The sequence below is a fragment of the Protopterus annectens genome, chromosome 6.part0 (genome assembly GCF_019279795.1).
Source record: "Protopterus annectens isolate FY-2018-M chromosome 6.part0, PAN1.0, whole genome shotgun sequence".
Taxonomy (NCBI): Eukaryota; Metazoa; Chordata; order Ceratodontiformes; family Protopteridae; genus Protopterus; species Protopterus annectens.
The window spans coordinates 1,055,689,550-1,055,705,093 of NC_056737.1; the positions used below are offsets into that span (position 1 = coordinate 1,055,689,550).

A 15,544-nucleotide genomic window follows, 5' to 3' on the forward strand; every position below is an offset into this window, starting at 1 on the left:
GAGGCTCAGTGGATATTTGCAAATGACCCCTTAAGGACATAACAGTGTTTCAGCTACATGACTTTTTATTTTTCAAAAATACAGGTACATTCAGCTCAATAAACCGAAAACCCACTAGCTGTAGATTTGCATGTTTCAATGTTTTTTTGACCTTAGTATTTCAGCATAAGTGGATGGTTTGGTTGTATGGCAGAAACAAAGAGCTTAAAAATCAAAGCCTCATGTCCATAAACATTATGGTGTCTGCAAAATATTCAAAATAACATCCAAACCAAAGGGTAAAAAGGTCACACAGATAAACTGTACAGTAGAAACTGGAAGAAAGACCTAGACAGGCTATATTCTTTACTAATATCTTAAATCTCCTGTAGTAGAAGTCCATGAGATATATTCAGATGACCCCCTAAGGACATACCATGACTTTGTCATATATACATGTGTATTTATGTGTGTGTATATGTCTATATACGGCTATAAATATACAGATACAAATGTATATATTTGTGTGTGTACGTGCGTGCTAATATGTCTGTGTTTTGTAATTTTTTGTGTAAGTATATATATATATATATATATATTGAGTTTGAATTGTGCAGTTATCACACATAAAAAAGCAGGTACAACTGACTGCATGCTGCTAGCTTTTTTCTGTGCAGGATTGTAAACAGTGGAAATTGGGAAGTTTGCTGTTTCCCCACTGTAGTGCGATCTCGGAGTTGGTATATACACCTGCTAATTATATATACCAAATCTGAGATGACACAATACTGGGGAAGTGGCAGATCCCCAACCCCTGATGTTATAGCAGTCTCATACCACTTTTAACAGCTTTTCTGTCAACCAAATTGTGCAGGCAGGAAATATTTCAGCATTTATGGCACTTCACCAAATTAAAGGGGATCACATACATGTGTGTGTGTGTAAGTATGTATGTATACATACATATATATTTTTACCACTAAGTTCAGATTCGCCGAATAGGGATACTTGACTTGTTAGGTCTTGCACCTGTGTTGACATGTTTTACTTTGCGTGGAGCATATATGTGTGTGTCTGTATATGTATGTTTATGTGTGTATATATGTATATATATATATATATATATATATATATATATATATATATATATATGTATATATATATGTGTGTGTGTATATATATATATATATATATATATATATATATATATATCGACACACACAGTACAAATGTTTCCACACTGATGCAAATGTACAAAATAATGTCCAGAACCAAACAAATCTAGGACTTACAATAATATCCTAAAAAAGCTGATGAAGCTTGATTAGCAAAACTGGTTTGTGTGCTTTAGAAGCATTTAGCCTACTAAGACATTTTATTGGGTTTTAGCTAAACTCACTGTATATATGTGTTTACCTCTTTTTTTTTTTTTTTTATACATTTCTTAACTGGGTAAGCCTACTGAACAAATGTTCCTTTTCTAGAGAGACCCGACAGCACTGTTTAGTGAAGTGACTTGCTCAGAGACACGCAATGGCAAATGGATGTGGAAGGAATCAAACTATTTATGTGAAGTTTTTGGAAATTTGGTCGTGTGCTCTTTTGCTTTTCTTCATGTATGAGCAAGTGGTGTGTATGCCAAAAGGGGGTAGATCAATTGAGTAAGTAATTGTGAGTATTAATGCCAACTTTTGTTTTTCATATAACAAATATTTCAGCATTTAGATGGTGAGAATGCGTGTGCAAGTGTTTGTGGGTTAGGGTTCGAGTAAAGGCTGAGGAAGGGGATAGAGTTAGCATTCTGGGTGTGTGCTGATATATCTGCTGTGTGTCTAAGTGTCTTGCGTAGTGGTAGTGTTATTGAAAGGGTTTTTTGTAAGTTAAGGTGCAAGATTTGGAGTTGGGGCAGGGTTAGGGTAACAATCAATGTTAAGTTGTCTATCTCGCCTTCATTCTTGCTGGTTGGGTTCGGAGCCGATCCTCGGCTCCGACTCGGACATCATCAAAAGCTCGAGAGCTGCTTACTGGCTCGAGGCCCCCATATATCCCATGATGCCTGGCGCTAGATACCCAGATCTCGTTTGCCGCTTCTGCTACGAGGTTGTGTTTACTGGCTCAGGTCATAGTTATTTCACTTTATTATTATATATGTAGAACTTTTTGTATGTTATTATAGTTAGTTGTTAGAATACTTAGTGTTCATACATAGTTGTAGTATTTGTTGGTGTTTAGTCTTCCCCCTTGAAAACTCGTTTTCTTCTTAGAGATGTTTCCCCTTCCTCCCCCTCCCCCATTTCCTTTTTAAGGTAGCCATTTTTAGTTAGAGGCTTATCCTTGTTTCCTTTTTTAAGGTAGTAAATTTTTCACTAGAAATTGTGGTAGTTAGTAGGTCCGTTTACTCTTTTTTCTATTATAGAGAGTGTGTGTGTGTGCTGTTAGGGTGTGGTAACTTGTGTGGAGTGTGTGTGTGTTTTTCTAGTTACCTACTTCCGTTTGTACTCTTTCTTTGTATTCTGATATTTCCTTTACAGGAATGTCTAAAGACACGAAAGTGTCTGGATTCAAGAAGTGTGACTCATGCTGTCAGAAAATGTCACTGACAGATGGTCACACTTCTTGTGTCTATTGCTTGGGCACCCTACACGTGCAGGACTCTTGTTCGGTGTGTCACCCCTTTAGTCCAAGAGTCCTGCAGGAGCGTAGGAATAAGCTTATCCTTAGGGGTTTGCTTAAACCTGAAGGATCACCGGCTAAGGCTCAGTCAGTGAAACCTTCCAAGCCATCGAAGCCGCCGGCTCCCAGTTCGGAGCCGTCGTCGGGTGTGGAATCTGCTTCAACTTCGGTTCCAGCTGGAACCGAAGTACCTATCTCCCAGTCGGCCCCGACTCTGCAGTCGGAACCGTCAGGGAGTCGAAAATGCTCTAGATCACCATCCTTAGAGTCGATACACTCGGCTCCGGGGTCGCCTTTGTTACAGTCAGAGCAAAGTCAACGATACCACTCTTCTCGGTCGTCTAGACTATCTGACCATGATTTGAAGAGAGTGGTGAGCAGGCTTTTAAAATTGCAGGCCCTGGCTAAAATGTTATCCAGTCCCCCTCATCAGGGTTCAGCTCCACCTGTCTCTGCAGTAGTTCCTCCTTCGACTCATCCCTTGAGCTCGGAGCCGGAGCTTGCTGGGGCTGGGATCGTGGGACCGTCGGCACTGATACCTACCCTTTTAGTTCCGTCTTTGGCTCCGATCTCTTCCATGGTGCCATCCCTGGAGGGACACCCTCGTCTGACCCCGATGTTCTTCGTCTTCCATTGCTGCAGTCCTGACAATTGGGTATAGTCCGCGTCCCAGTCGGCCCGAATACCAGAGTATAAGGCTGACGTCGGTCAGGGCGCATTAGACTGACGTCAGTACGTCAGGGTACTAATGCGCATGACCGACGTCATATCCTCAGTCTTTTTTGCCGCATGGTCCGATGCAGAAGCAGTTTTGCGAGTGCAGGTTGGCGTACTGAAATATTTCCGAAACCGGAGTTTCAGACCGAAACAGAGTTGGCTAAGTACCCGTTGGGGAACATTTTGTTTTTCTTGCCTCAGTATTTTACGGATGTCAGAAAAAGTGAATAACTGTATTTCTTGTGGGAAACAGATACCTCATAGGGATTATCATACCTTGTGTATACCTTGTTTAGGGCCTGAGCACGACATTGTTGGTTGCCGCTCTTGTGCTAGGTTTAACAACGCACTATTAAGAGGAGGTTAGACTGTGCCAGGTTAGTGTTTGGGAAGCATTGCAATTATAAAATGCCGTCGGATGCTCCGGCGCTTCCTCAAGAAGCGCAAGGATAAAACAGTGAAGCCTAGGGTTGAGGAACCGGCAGTCCCGGACGTCGGTTCTTTGGAAAACTCAGTGGAGCCGGAGGTTTTGCCAGGAGTTTCCATGGAGTCCCAGGCAGAAACTATACTCTTACAGGATGTGCCTTCTCAGGAGGTAGGCCAGGCTGAGGGGCTTCTCAGGTGACTGTTCTTCCCTCTCTTCCCAAGGTAGTTAGGGCCTCTCCTTCTGTTGCCAAAACTTCTATGAGAGGTAGGCCTACTTCAGCTTCAGTGGGGGCTTCTCCTACCATTTCAGGTTCTGTACCTAAGAAACATATGCTTAAGATGGCAGAAGATTTGATTACTATGATTAGGGGTTCTATGCCCCGCCTGATAAGAGGCCTAGGGTGGAACCTGAGTTTGAGAGTTTTGAACAGTGTTCTGAGGCTTCAGAATCTTCTGTGGAAGATTTGCAGGAGTATCCTACCTATTCTGATTCTGATGTGGATGATTCCACTCCTACAGCGTCTCCACCTGAGGATTTCTCATTTTCAGAGACTTTGCATTCCATGAGGGAGCACTTTAAATGGGAAGGCCAGGATTACTCTGACTCCAGGAAAAGGCTTAGGGAGTTCTTGTTTTACCCCAGCATAGGCCTTTAGCTATTCCTCCTGTGTTGAATGTGGTGGAAGATGTTTTGCAGAGGCTTCCCTGAACCCTGACTCTTTGCCTCCTGCTCCTGTTAAGCCTGATAGGTATTATAGGGTGCCGCTCATAAATATTTGTTTAAGAGTCCTAGGGGATCCAGAAACTATTTCCCAGGGCCTAAGGGTGTAAAAGCTTCTGTGGTTAAAAATCCTGTCCCAACTGATAAAGAGGCGAGGGCTTTGGATAGGTGGGGAAAGAAAGTGTATACTTCTTCCACTCTAGCCATGAGAGCTTTGAATTGTCAGTTTCACATGTTAAAATATCAGAATTACCTTCTTTCACAATTGAAATCTAAGGTGGATGCTTTGGCGGAAGGTATTGAGTGTAAAGAGTTGCTGGATTTGGTTCATGTGTCCGAACAAGTGGGTAAGCATTCTTTGCAATGTGGTTTTGATGCTGTACAGGCCTCCTCGAGGGTGGCTGCTACCAGCTCTGTTCTTCGCAGGCATGCCTGGTTGAAGGATCAGAATTTAGCTGAGCATGTTAAGACAAGGATTTTGGATGCTCCTTTACAGTCTGATGTGTTGTTTGGTTCGCCTGTGGAAGCTGTTTTAAAGAAAATGGAGGACAAAGCTAAGTCTATGCAAACTGTTAAAGGTTTTTGCAGGTGCAGCCACCGAAGTTTAGTAGAAATTGGCCTGCTAAGGGGTGGACATATCCTGCTTATGATTCTCAGTCTAGGGGTAGGTCTAGGCGTGGTAGGGCAGGGCTCAAAGTTCTTTAGGCCTAGAACAGGAGTTCACCTGCTCAGACTTCTGGTGAGGGCACGGGTCAGTCCTTTCGTAAACAGCCCCAATGCCCTGTTTCTTCAGCTCCCAGCAGATTCACGTCTGCCAGCTCCTTTGCGGGGAAGACTGTCTCTTTTCAAAGAAAATTGGGATTTAATTACTCAAGACAAATGGGTGTTGGATATCATTCACCACGGTTACAGATTTTATTTCCATACAATGCCCTCTTTCAAAGGCATGCCAGACGTTCCTCCTCTACAAAGAAAAGAGGCTCACAAGCAAGTTTTACAGTTACTTCACATAGGGGCCATTCAGCCAGTCCCTGTGTCAGAGAGGGGCCTAGGATTTTATTCTCGCCTGTTCCTTGTACCAAAGAAGGGGAACACGTGGAGACCAATTTTGGATTTATCTCTCCTCAACACGTTTTGGACATTCCCAAGTTCAAGATGTTGGCGTTACAACAGCTTTTACCTCTGCTGGGCAAAGATCACTGGATGGTAACTTTAGATCTCAAGGAAGCTTACCTTCATGTGCCTATAAGGCTAAGTTGCAGAAAGTATCTGCAAATTCTCATTATCAGTTCTCTGCATTGCCCTTTGGCTTATCTACTGCCCAGAGTATTCGTTCTGGCTCCAGTGATAGCTTACTTCAGGCTTCAAGGAATTCAAATCTATCCTTACTTGGACGACTGCCTGATTCTGGCTCAAGAAAAGGAAGACCTTCTACAGCATCTGGAATATGTTATAGCAGTGCTAAGATGCCTAGGGTATTCTGTGATGGAAATAAAGTCCAGACTAGTATCCTCTCATGACATGTGCTTTCTCGGTGTAAGACTGAATACAGCAGCCCAGATGGCCTTTTAACCCCGGACAAACAAAAGAGTCTGTCACTTTACTTCCATCAACTATCTCATCAGTCCGTGCTGACTGCAAGGACAGTCCTTCAAGCATTAGGGTTCGTGGCATCTTGTATTCTGGTGCTTCCCAATGCCAAACTGCATATGAGGAAGCTACAATGGTATCTCAAAAATGTATGGACACAGCACTGCCAGGATTTGGACACTGTCATTCAAATAATACCTTGCATTCAAAAGGAATTTTTGTGGTGGGCTCAGGAATGTCACCTAAACAAGGGACTCTCTGTGACCCGGCCAGAGGCAAGTCAGATTCTAACGACAGATGCCTCGGACATTGCTTGGGAGCTCATCTAAATGGAAAGTGGATACAAGACAAGTGGCCTGCCAGACTACAGCATCTACATATCAACATGAAGGAGATGTTAGCAGTCCAGTTTGCATTAATGGCTTTCAAGGAGTTACTTCTTCCAGGGCAGGTGTTGATTCTAACAGACAACACAACTGTAATGTGGTACATCAACAAGCAAGGGGAACACATTCTTATCCTCTATGCAGGCAAGCAATGATTTTATGGGAGACTGCGCTAAGCTGCAACTAACTCTTCAGGCAAGGTTTCTGCCAGGAGCACAGAACTCCTTAGCAGATGTGTTAAGCAGACAAATCATGGATCCCCGAAACTGGATCTTCATGTATTTCAGAAACTGACAGTGTCATGGGGAACTCCAGACATAGATCTGTTCGCTTCTCCACTAAACCACCAGCTGCCAAAGTATTGCACAAAGGGGTTTCATCACACAGCTTGGAAAGTGGATGTTCTGTCTTTCAGTTGGAAAAACCTTCATGTGTATGCCTTTCCACCTCTACCGCTTCTTCCAAAGGTACTATTAAAGGTCAGACAAGACAGGCCAAGGATGATTTTGATAGCTCCAGATTGGCCTCGGCAACACTGGTACCCACTTCTCTGAGTCTGGTAAAGAAGCCTCCATGGCCTTTACCTCTGATTCCTCATCTGTTATCTCAGAAGGACGGTCATCTGCTCAATGTCAAGCTTCACTCTCTTCATCTAACAGCCTGGCATATTCTGTGTTGAAACACAGCAGGTCTCAACTTCCTCAACAAGTTTTAAATGTGATTATGGAAGCTAGAAGGCCTAGTACTAGGAGAGTGTAAAATGGAAGAGATTTTTATTTTGGAGTACAGCAAAGAATTTGGAGATTTCAGAGCCTAATTTGAGTGTGGCTCTTCAATATCTTACTGAATTATTGGACAAAGGTTTGTCCTTCTCTTCCATAAAGATTCATGCTGCAGCAATTTCAGCTCACTATGATTGTGACCCACCTTTGTTTTCGCATCCTTTGTTCAAGCAGTTTCTTAGAGGGGCAAAGAATATAAGACCCCCACGAGCTCCTACTCCTGCTTGGGATCTCAATTTTGTGTTGGAAAAACTTACTCTACAACCTTTTGAGCCTGCAGCTACTGCTGAATTGAAATATTTGTCATGGAAGACTGCTTTTCTGTTGGCTATTACTTCTGCAAGAAGGGTGTCTGAATTGCAGGCCCTTATGGCAGTAGAGCCCTTTTTGATTTTCCATAAGGACAGGGTATCATTACGTACTAATCCTTCCTTTATGCCTAAGGTGGTTTCTAGTGTGGCTTTAAACCAAACTATTCATTTGCCTACTTTTTGCAGATCCTCAAAATAAAGGGGAAAATATTTTGCACACTTTAGATGTACACAGGCAATTGCGTTATTATTTGAGCAGGACTAAAAATTTTAGGCAGTCTCAGCAGTTACTTGTTTCTTTTGCTTTGAGTTCACAGGGCAAGCCTGTGTCAAAACAAACTATTTCTAGGTGGATTGGCTTTTGCATTGCATTTTGTTATTCCCATCATGGCAAGGAGATTCCAGCTGGGATCAGGCCTCATTCCACTAGGGCTACTGCCACTTCAACAGCATTTCTAAGGGGGGTGGCAACTAAGGATATTCTGGAAGCAGCTACTTGGAGTTCAGTGCATACTTTCTCTAGGCATTATCACCTTCCTATATACTCTAAGACTAGGGCTGGTTTTGCCACAGCTGTTTTACAAGGCATGTTGTCAGCTCCTACTACTTTATAATTTGCCAGCCTCCCTTACCTCTGCTTTGGGATTCTATTGTCAGGACTGCAGCAATGGAAGGCGAAGAACATAGTACAGTTTTGTACCTACCATAAATGTAGATGTTCGAGGATTCCATTGCTGCAGTCCACTTACCCTCCTTCCCCTCTGTGTTTAGGGGTGGTTGTGTAGGTGAGTTTACATGCTTATCTTTATATATATATATATATATTGTTGTATATATTATACATGTTTTTGGTGCAGGTTGTTTTGGGACTTGTCTTTTTGGGTCTTCTGACATCTGGGTCAAGAAAAGACTGAGGATATGACGTCGGTCATGCGCATTAGTACCCTGACGTACCGACGTCAGTCTAAATGCCCTGACCTGACGATCAGCCTACTCTGGTATTCGGGCCGACTGGGACGCGGACTATACCCAATTGTCAGGACTGCAGCAATGGAATCCTCGAACATCTACATTTATGGTAGGTACAAAACTGTACTTTCTCCCTCTCGGAGCTTCGGCGCAGGTGAGTTCGGCTCCTACATTGGCTTTGGAGAAGTCTCTCTCGGTGCCGGGAAGGATTCCGGTCTCTTCGGAGCCGGAGCCTTCTCCGATATCGGGAAGAGGTGCCTTCGAGGTCATGAGTGTGCTGGCATCTGAGTCAGCCTCACGGTCAGCCTCATCGGCTCCTCCCCCCATGGTGCCTACTCCTGCCTCTACCCCTCCTCCAGACCCCAAGCGTGGGGAACAAGCACTCCAGGGCACCCCATTGGGTGTATCTTCCTCTTCCGAGGCCTCCCCTGTTCATTCAGAGGAGCCCCCTCGAAAGAGGAAATGCAAGAGGAAGCATGTTGACCCCCCCCCCGAGTCTGTTACTTCAGATACCGATTTGGAGGATTCGGAAGGGTCCCCAAGATCCCCCTCTAAGGACGTCTCCTTCTCAGACATCCTTGAGATTCTTAGGCAGAGGGGGAACTGGACTACCCTTAACCCTTCCGAGGATGAGTCGGTATTCCTGGACACGTTTGGTTCCCGACCCTCCACCTCCTGGGTGTCTCCACCTTTCGATCCACTGATGTCTGTGGTGGCTCGAAAGGCGTGGTCAGCTCCAGACACAATGGAACCAACTCCCCACAGGCCCACAAAATTTATTACTGCCCCACAAGACAAGCAATTTCTGACCAAGGGTGTTCCGGTTGATGCCATGGTGGTAGCAGCGGCCACAAAAAAGGAGTTGGCTGAAACTTCTTCGTCTGTCCATCCCCCTAATAAGGAATCTAGGATGATGGACAGATATGGGAAGCGGATGTTTTCCTCAGCGACCTTCTCCATGAGGTCGCTGAATTACTTGTGCCACTTTACCCGTCTTCAAAGGGATCTCCTTAAAGAGCTAGGAGATCAGCTGTGGGGGCCCAGGCTAAGGTTGCCTCCCAGCTGGCGACTCTTAATTCGGTAGTAAACTCCTCCATGCGGCTCATCTCTTATGCAGCCGATGGTGCGAGTAGAGCCGCAGGCACAGGCGTGACCTTGAGGAGGCATGCTTGGATGCGGTTATGTAACTTTGCGGAACCCTTCAGGGCGTCTTTCACCAACATCCCCTTTGATGGTTCTGCTCTTTTTGGACCACAGGTGAAGGATACCCTTACCAGGTGTGAGTAAGAAGGCAAGACTCTCTCTGCTGTGGGAGTCCGTTTTTCCACTCCTTCAAGACCGTATCCCAAGGGTCAGAAGAGTGGGAAGATGTGGTTCCGGAAACCCCAGGGAGCTGTGCCTGACACACATGGAGAGTTCCCCTCCAGGGGCAGAGGAGGGAACAACAATAGACGCCGCCCTCGGGGCAGAGTGGGTTCGCAAAATCAGGGCCAAAGAGAATCTTTCTCTGACAAGCCCTTCCAGCATCCCTGAGGTGCTGCCCGGCTGTCCACCTTCGGAAGCAGTCGGGGGAATATTATCGCTGTACCCAAAAGCCTGGCAAAGTATAACACAAGACAAATGGTTACTGTCTAGCATATCCGAAGGCTACAAAATCCCCTTCTTTCGCACTCCCTGCATTCCCAACAAATCCCTTCCAGATGTTCCACCCAATCTAAGGGATCAAGCAGTTCAAGAAATTTCAAAACTGCTAAGAAAAAGAGCCATCCAGTCAATCCCAGCAGACCAGCAAGGATCCGAAATTTACTCAAGGTTCTTTTTGGTACCAAAAAAGACAGGGGACTGGAGACCCATTCTGGATCTCAGCAGACTAAACAGGTCTTTTCAAAAAACGAAATTCCGGATGGTCACGCTACAATCCATTTTACCCTTTCTGGGTCAGGACAATTGGATGTGCTCCATAGATCTTCAGGACGCGTACTACCATATCAAAATGGTCAGACGCTCCAGAAGATTCCTCCTCTTCTAACTGGGAGCCAGTCATTATCAGTTCAGAGCTCTGCCCTTTGGTCTCACCACAGCCCCCAGGGTGTTCACCAAATGTTTGGCAGTAGTTACCGCTCATCTGAGACGGCAAAGATTCCAGGTGTTTCCATATTTAGATGACTGGCTCCTTACTGCAACCACCAGGCATCACCTGCTGCGAGCCAGAGACTACACCATCCAAACTTGCTCCAAACTAGGCATCACAATAAATTTCGAAAAGTCTGCATTGTCGCCTTGTCAATCTATTACCTTTATAGGCGCAAACTTAAATACAAAGGACATGTCAGCAAGACTTCCAGTAGACAGAGTGTTAGACATTCGACGACATGTGCAGGTCTTATTAGGATGCAAAAAAATTCAGGCCAGATTCGTCCTAAGAACATTGGGTCTCATGGCAGCGGCTATCATACTAGTCCCCCTTGCTCGTTTTCACATGAGGATTCTTCAGTGGATGCTGTTCACACAATGGTCCTTCCAGCAACTTCCAATGTCTCACATGATAATGATCACACAGTCATGCAAAAACCAACTTGCTTGGTGGATGGTTTCCCCATCAATACACCAGGGCAGACCATTTGTTCTTCCTCCTCCAGTGGCTACGGTGACCACGGATGCCTCCCTGATTGGGGGGGGGGGCGGGGGGGCATTTTCAGGACAGAACAGTCCAAGGCACCTGGCAGCCTCACGAGTACCATCTGCATATCAATGTCTTGGAGATGAGGGCCGTCCTTTTAGCGTTGCAAGCTCTTCAGAACTCTCTTCCCACCGGGACCATTGCAATTCAAACAGACAATATGTCGGTAGTGTGGTACATCAACAAGTAGGGCGGAACCAGGTCCTACCCCTTATGTCGAGAAGCACTCAGACTCTGGCAGTGGGCAATCTCTTCCCAACGGTTTCTGATAGCAGCGCACATCCCTGGGAAGTCCAACATTATAGCAGACAGGCAGAGCAATTCTCATGCCTCACGAGTGGTCTCTCAATCAGACAGTGGCGGACCAAATCTTCCGCAAATGGGGTCAGCCTTGCTGCGACCTTTTTGCCACCCCCTTCAACAGCAAGTGCGATAATTTCTTCTCTCTCCTCCCTCTTCCCGGACACTTCCCCAGAGATGCTCTAGTTTACGATTGGCCTCAGGGACTTCTTTATGCATTCCCTCCGTTTCCCCTGATTCCCAAACTAATTCAGAAAGCTACCACATTGGGATGCAAGATGATCCTCATTGCCCCTTACTGGCCTCAACAAATTTGGTTCCCGTTCCTGCATCATTACCTTCTGGTGCAGCCCTGGACCCTGGACCCACTTCCAGAACTCCAGATCCATCAATCGGGTAGGCTGCACCAATCTCTTCAATCTCTCCAGCTCACTGCTTGGTTACTCCACTTCCGACCTTAGCCAGGCTTCCGAACATCTCCCACTCGGTGCGTGAAATCATCTTATCATCGCATAAGTCTACCACTCGAAAGACTTATGCTAGTAAGTGGAAATGTTTTTCCTTCTGGGCAGAGACCAGGAATATAGATCCCTTTTCAGACCCTGTGCACCATATTTTAGATTTTCTAGCAGAACGTTTTCGAGCTGAATCCTCTTCTGCCACGATTAGAGTTCAGCTAGCTGCAATTTCAAACTTTCATACGGGTCTATCTGATACAAGCATCATGTCCCATAAGCTTTGCAAAGCTTTTCTTAAAGGGACCACTCTACTCAGGCTCCCAGTGAGAGATCCCCCGCCTCCATGGGATCTAAATTTGATTTTAGCTTCCCTGATACTGCCCCCCTTTGAACCTGCAGCTTCTTGTTCGTTGAAGTTTCTTTCTTGGAAAACCCTTCTTCTGGTTGCAATTACGTCAGCTAGAAGAGTTTCTGAACTTCAGGCTCTTTGTGTTCGTCCTCCTTACCTAGTTTTTCACAATGATAGAGTTTCTCTTAGGACTAACCCTTCCTTTCTTCCAAAGGTTGCTTCTGATAATAATTTGAATCAGTCTATTGACCTGCCTGTGTTTTTTCCAAATTATTCCAACAAAGCGGAATACAAATTACATCAGTTGGACGTTCATAGGCAATTACGCTTTTATTTTCATAGAACCAAGCAAATCAGAAAATCAGACCAGTTGTTCCTGTCCTATGCTGAGGGTAAACAAGGTATACCGGTGTCAAAAGTAACCTTATCTAGGTGGTTGACATCTATTATTACATTTATATATCAGTTAAGGAATAAAGAGCTTCCTGCTAAACCGAAAGGTCACTCCACTAGAGCTCTAGCTACTTCAGTGGCTTTTCAGGCAAGATTGCCAATGGAAACTATTTGTGCAGCAGCTACATGGGCCAATCCTCATACCTTCATTTCACATTATAAGCTGGACGAGGCCTCCAGGAGCAGAGCTGATTTTGGTTCCACTGTTCTGAAGAGTCTGTTCCGATGAGCCACCCAGGATTGAGGTGCTAGGGACGCTGTCCCAACCAGCAAGAATGAAGGCGAGATAGACAACTTAACATTAAGAAGTTATGTACCTACCATAACGTTCCATGTTAGTTGTCTTCGCCTTCTTTCTTGCGTCCCACCCTCCATCCCCCTATCCTAGTAGACCGAGAAGAGTTTCTTATGTTTTTATCACTGGCTGAGTCTTCTCTGGCTATTACTTCTGACTAGCAGTCTCTCCAGTAGGATTAATGCATCCTACGACATGTTTACTGTATTATTATTATAATTTTTATTATTATGTCTGTAGTTAGGTTTACCAAACGAGATCTGGGTATCTAACGCCAGGCATCATGGGATATAGGGGGGCCTCGAGCCAGTAAGCAGCTCTCGAGCTTTTGAAGATGGCCGAGTCGGAGCCGAGGATCAGCTCCGAACCCAAACAGCAAGAAAGAAAGCGAGAAGAAGACAACTAACATGGAACGTTATGGTAGGTACATAACTTCTTATTACTGAAGTGATGCAGTGGGACTCCTAATGTATGCTAACCCTGACCTTACTATTCAGTATGTCTGAATTTAGTGGTAGGGTTTTATTTTTCTTTTGTGAGCTGTTGTGTTTGCAATGTTTTTGTTTTTGGTAAGCTGATTGTTTGATATGTTGGCATCAGTCAGGTAGGTTCTGATATTTTAATCTTTCAGACCGGTGTAGAGCCTCTGTAAAATATTACAAGAGTGGAAAACATTTGTTTATTTTGCTGCTTCTGTTTTTTTGTTTTTTTACTTTCTCCCTTTTGTTAATACATACTTTTTACAACAGGAAATAAATCCATGTATGTGCTTGTGTTTAAGAATATAATTTTTCAAAGATACTGGCTTTAACAGCTCATAACATGTCAAAGTTTTCATTGCCAGGTGGTATTTTCTATAGCAAAATTCTTGCATTTTCATGTGCATGTGTAGAAGACGATATAGTGTGCTCATGGAGTTGTCATGATTTGCTGTCAGGTGAGGTCTTCTAAAGTCTGACAGTGAGACAGAACTTGGATGATAGGGCTGCTGTAAACTCCGGAGTCCTCGAGTATTTCACACAAAAGATTTTTATTTGATTTTTTATGGAAGATATAGCATTATGGCCAGAAATAAAAATTGGGGATGATATTGTTTATCTATTCATCGAGAGCATTTCCACTAGCTGTCTTAAAATTTTAACAACTAAAAATGTATTCATTTGACCTTAAAGCTGTTTCTGATGTGGTTCTTTGTACTTTCTAGGTCTGAAATAGTAATGAGGACAAGAAACTGGCGGAACAGAGGACATGGACATTCTAGAAATGATGAGAGGAGACATTCTGATTCATCACAAACTAGGCATGGCCGTAGAGCTGGTAATAATTACAGGTAAGCTGGCTGTTTAGCACAGGTGATTAAGTCATGTGCTAAATCTGGTAATAAACGTCATCTTAGAAGCCCAAGCCTCATTCCATAAGTCTTTGCTTGCATATTTGATGACAAGTTAGCCAGACATTGGTCCTTGGTCTCAAAATGGGCACTTGGACGTAATGGAATTGCCCACTGAATAGATGAAATAAAAAAAAGAAAACTAAACTACAAAGGAATGATTTTACCTGTGATTGCTTTCTGAATGTGTGACAGTGGTACTACATATGGGGTCATATTGTTTGGCACTGGAGAGCTTGTACATGTTGTTTTGTCAACATATTAAGAGTTGCTGCCAGTACCCTTTCCTGCCATAGCTTACAAACAAAATATATGACTATTTTGTATTAGTTTAAATTCATGTTATTAAATTTTTTTCACGATAAATTGGGAGGTCAGGCACCATTTGTACACAGCAGTAATATTCAGAACAGGAATAATGAAAAAAATGTATACTATTAAAACCTGAGCTTTAGCCGGCTAAGATCTATCTGTATTCAACTGGACGTATAAGAGAATTTAAGTACCTTTTTATCTTCACTTTTTTCAAATAATTCAGCATTTTAATTTATTTATTTGTGTCGCATTGAATATTAACTGAACTGGAAGTTTTGACTCTGTTTTTTCAGTTAGTGTTTGCTAGATTTTATTGCCTGTTTGAATTCCTGCATAGACAGTAATTGCAGTCGGGGATAGTCTCATTCATTGATATCCTGTTACTGCCTATTTAAGTGGTACATTTTGAAATATTTTCTGCTTAAAACCTGAGCTTTGGCCGGCTAAGACCTAACTGTATTCAACTGGACGTATAAGAGAATTTAAGTACCTTTTAACTGCACTTTTTTCAAATAATACAGCATTTTAATTGATTTAAAATGCTGTATTATTTGAAAAAAGTCCTCCTTGCGGTCGACTGGCTTTCCGAAAGACATGCATGAATGGGCATGCCTTCGTTAAAGGTTGGGCGTCGAGCTGGCAACTCGGCACCGTAGAAATCTACTGGCAATGATTAGTGGACTGGAGTTCCGCTGTGGCGACCCCTAACCAGGAAAAGCTGAAAGACAAACAACAGCAGCAGTTTAATTG

At 43.9% G+C, this 15,544-nt stretch overlaps 1 protein-coding gene across 1 annotated transcript in view; it reads left to right on the forward strand.

Moving 5' to 3' along the window:
- Positions 1-15,544, forward strand: part of DCAF4 (DDB1 and CUL4 associated factor 4) — a 693,896-nt gene that overhangs the window by 38,407 nt on the left and 639,945 nt on the right. The window contains exon 2 of the mRNA XM_044074668.1: positions 14,294-14,419. Coding sequence (XP_043930603.1) covers positions 14,307-14,419 — 113 coding nt within the window. The 5' untranslated portion in view covers positions 14,294-14,306. The remainder of the gene's footprint in view (positions 1-14,293; positions 14,420-15,544) is intronic.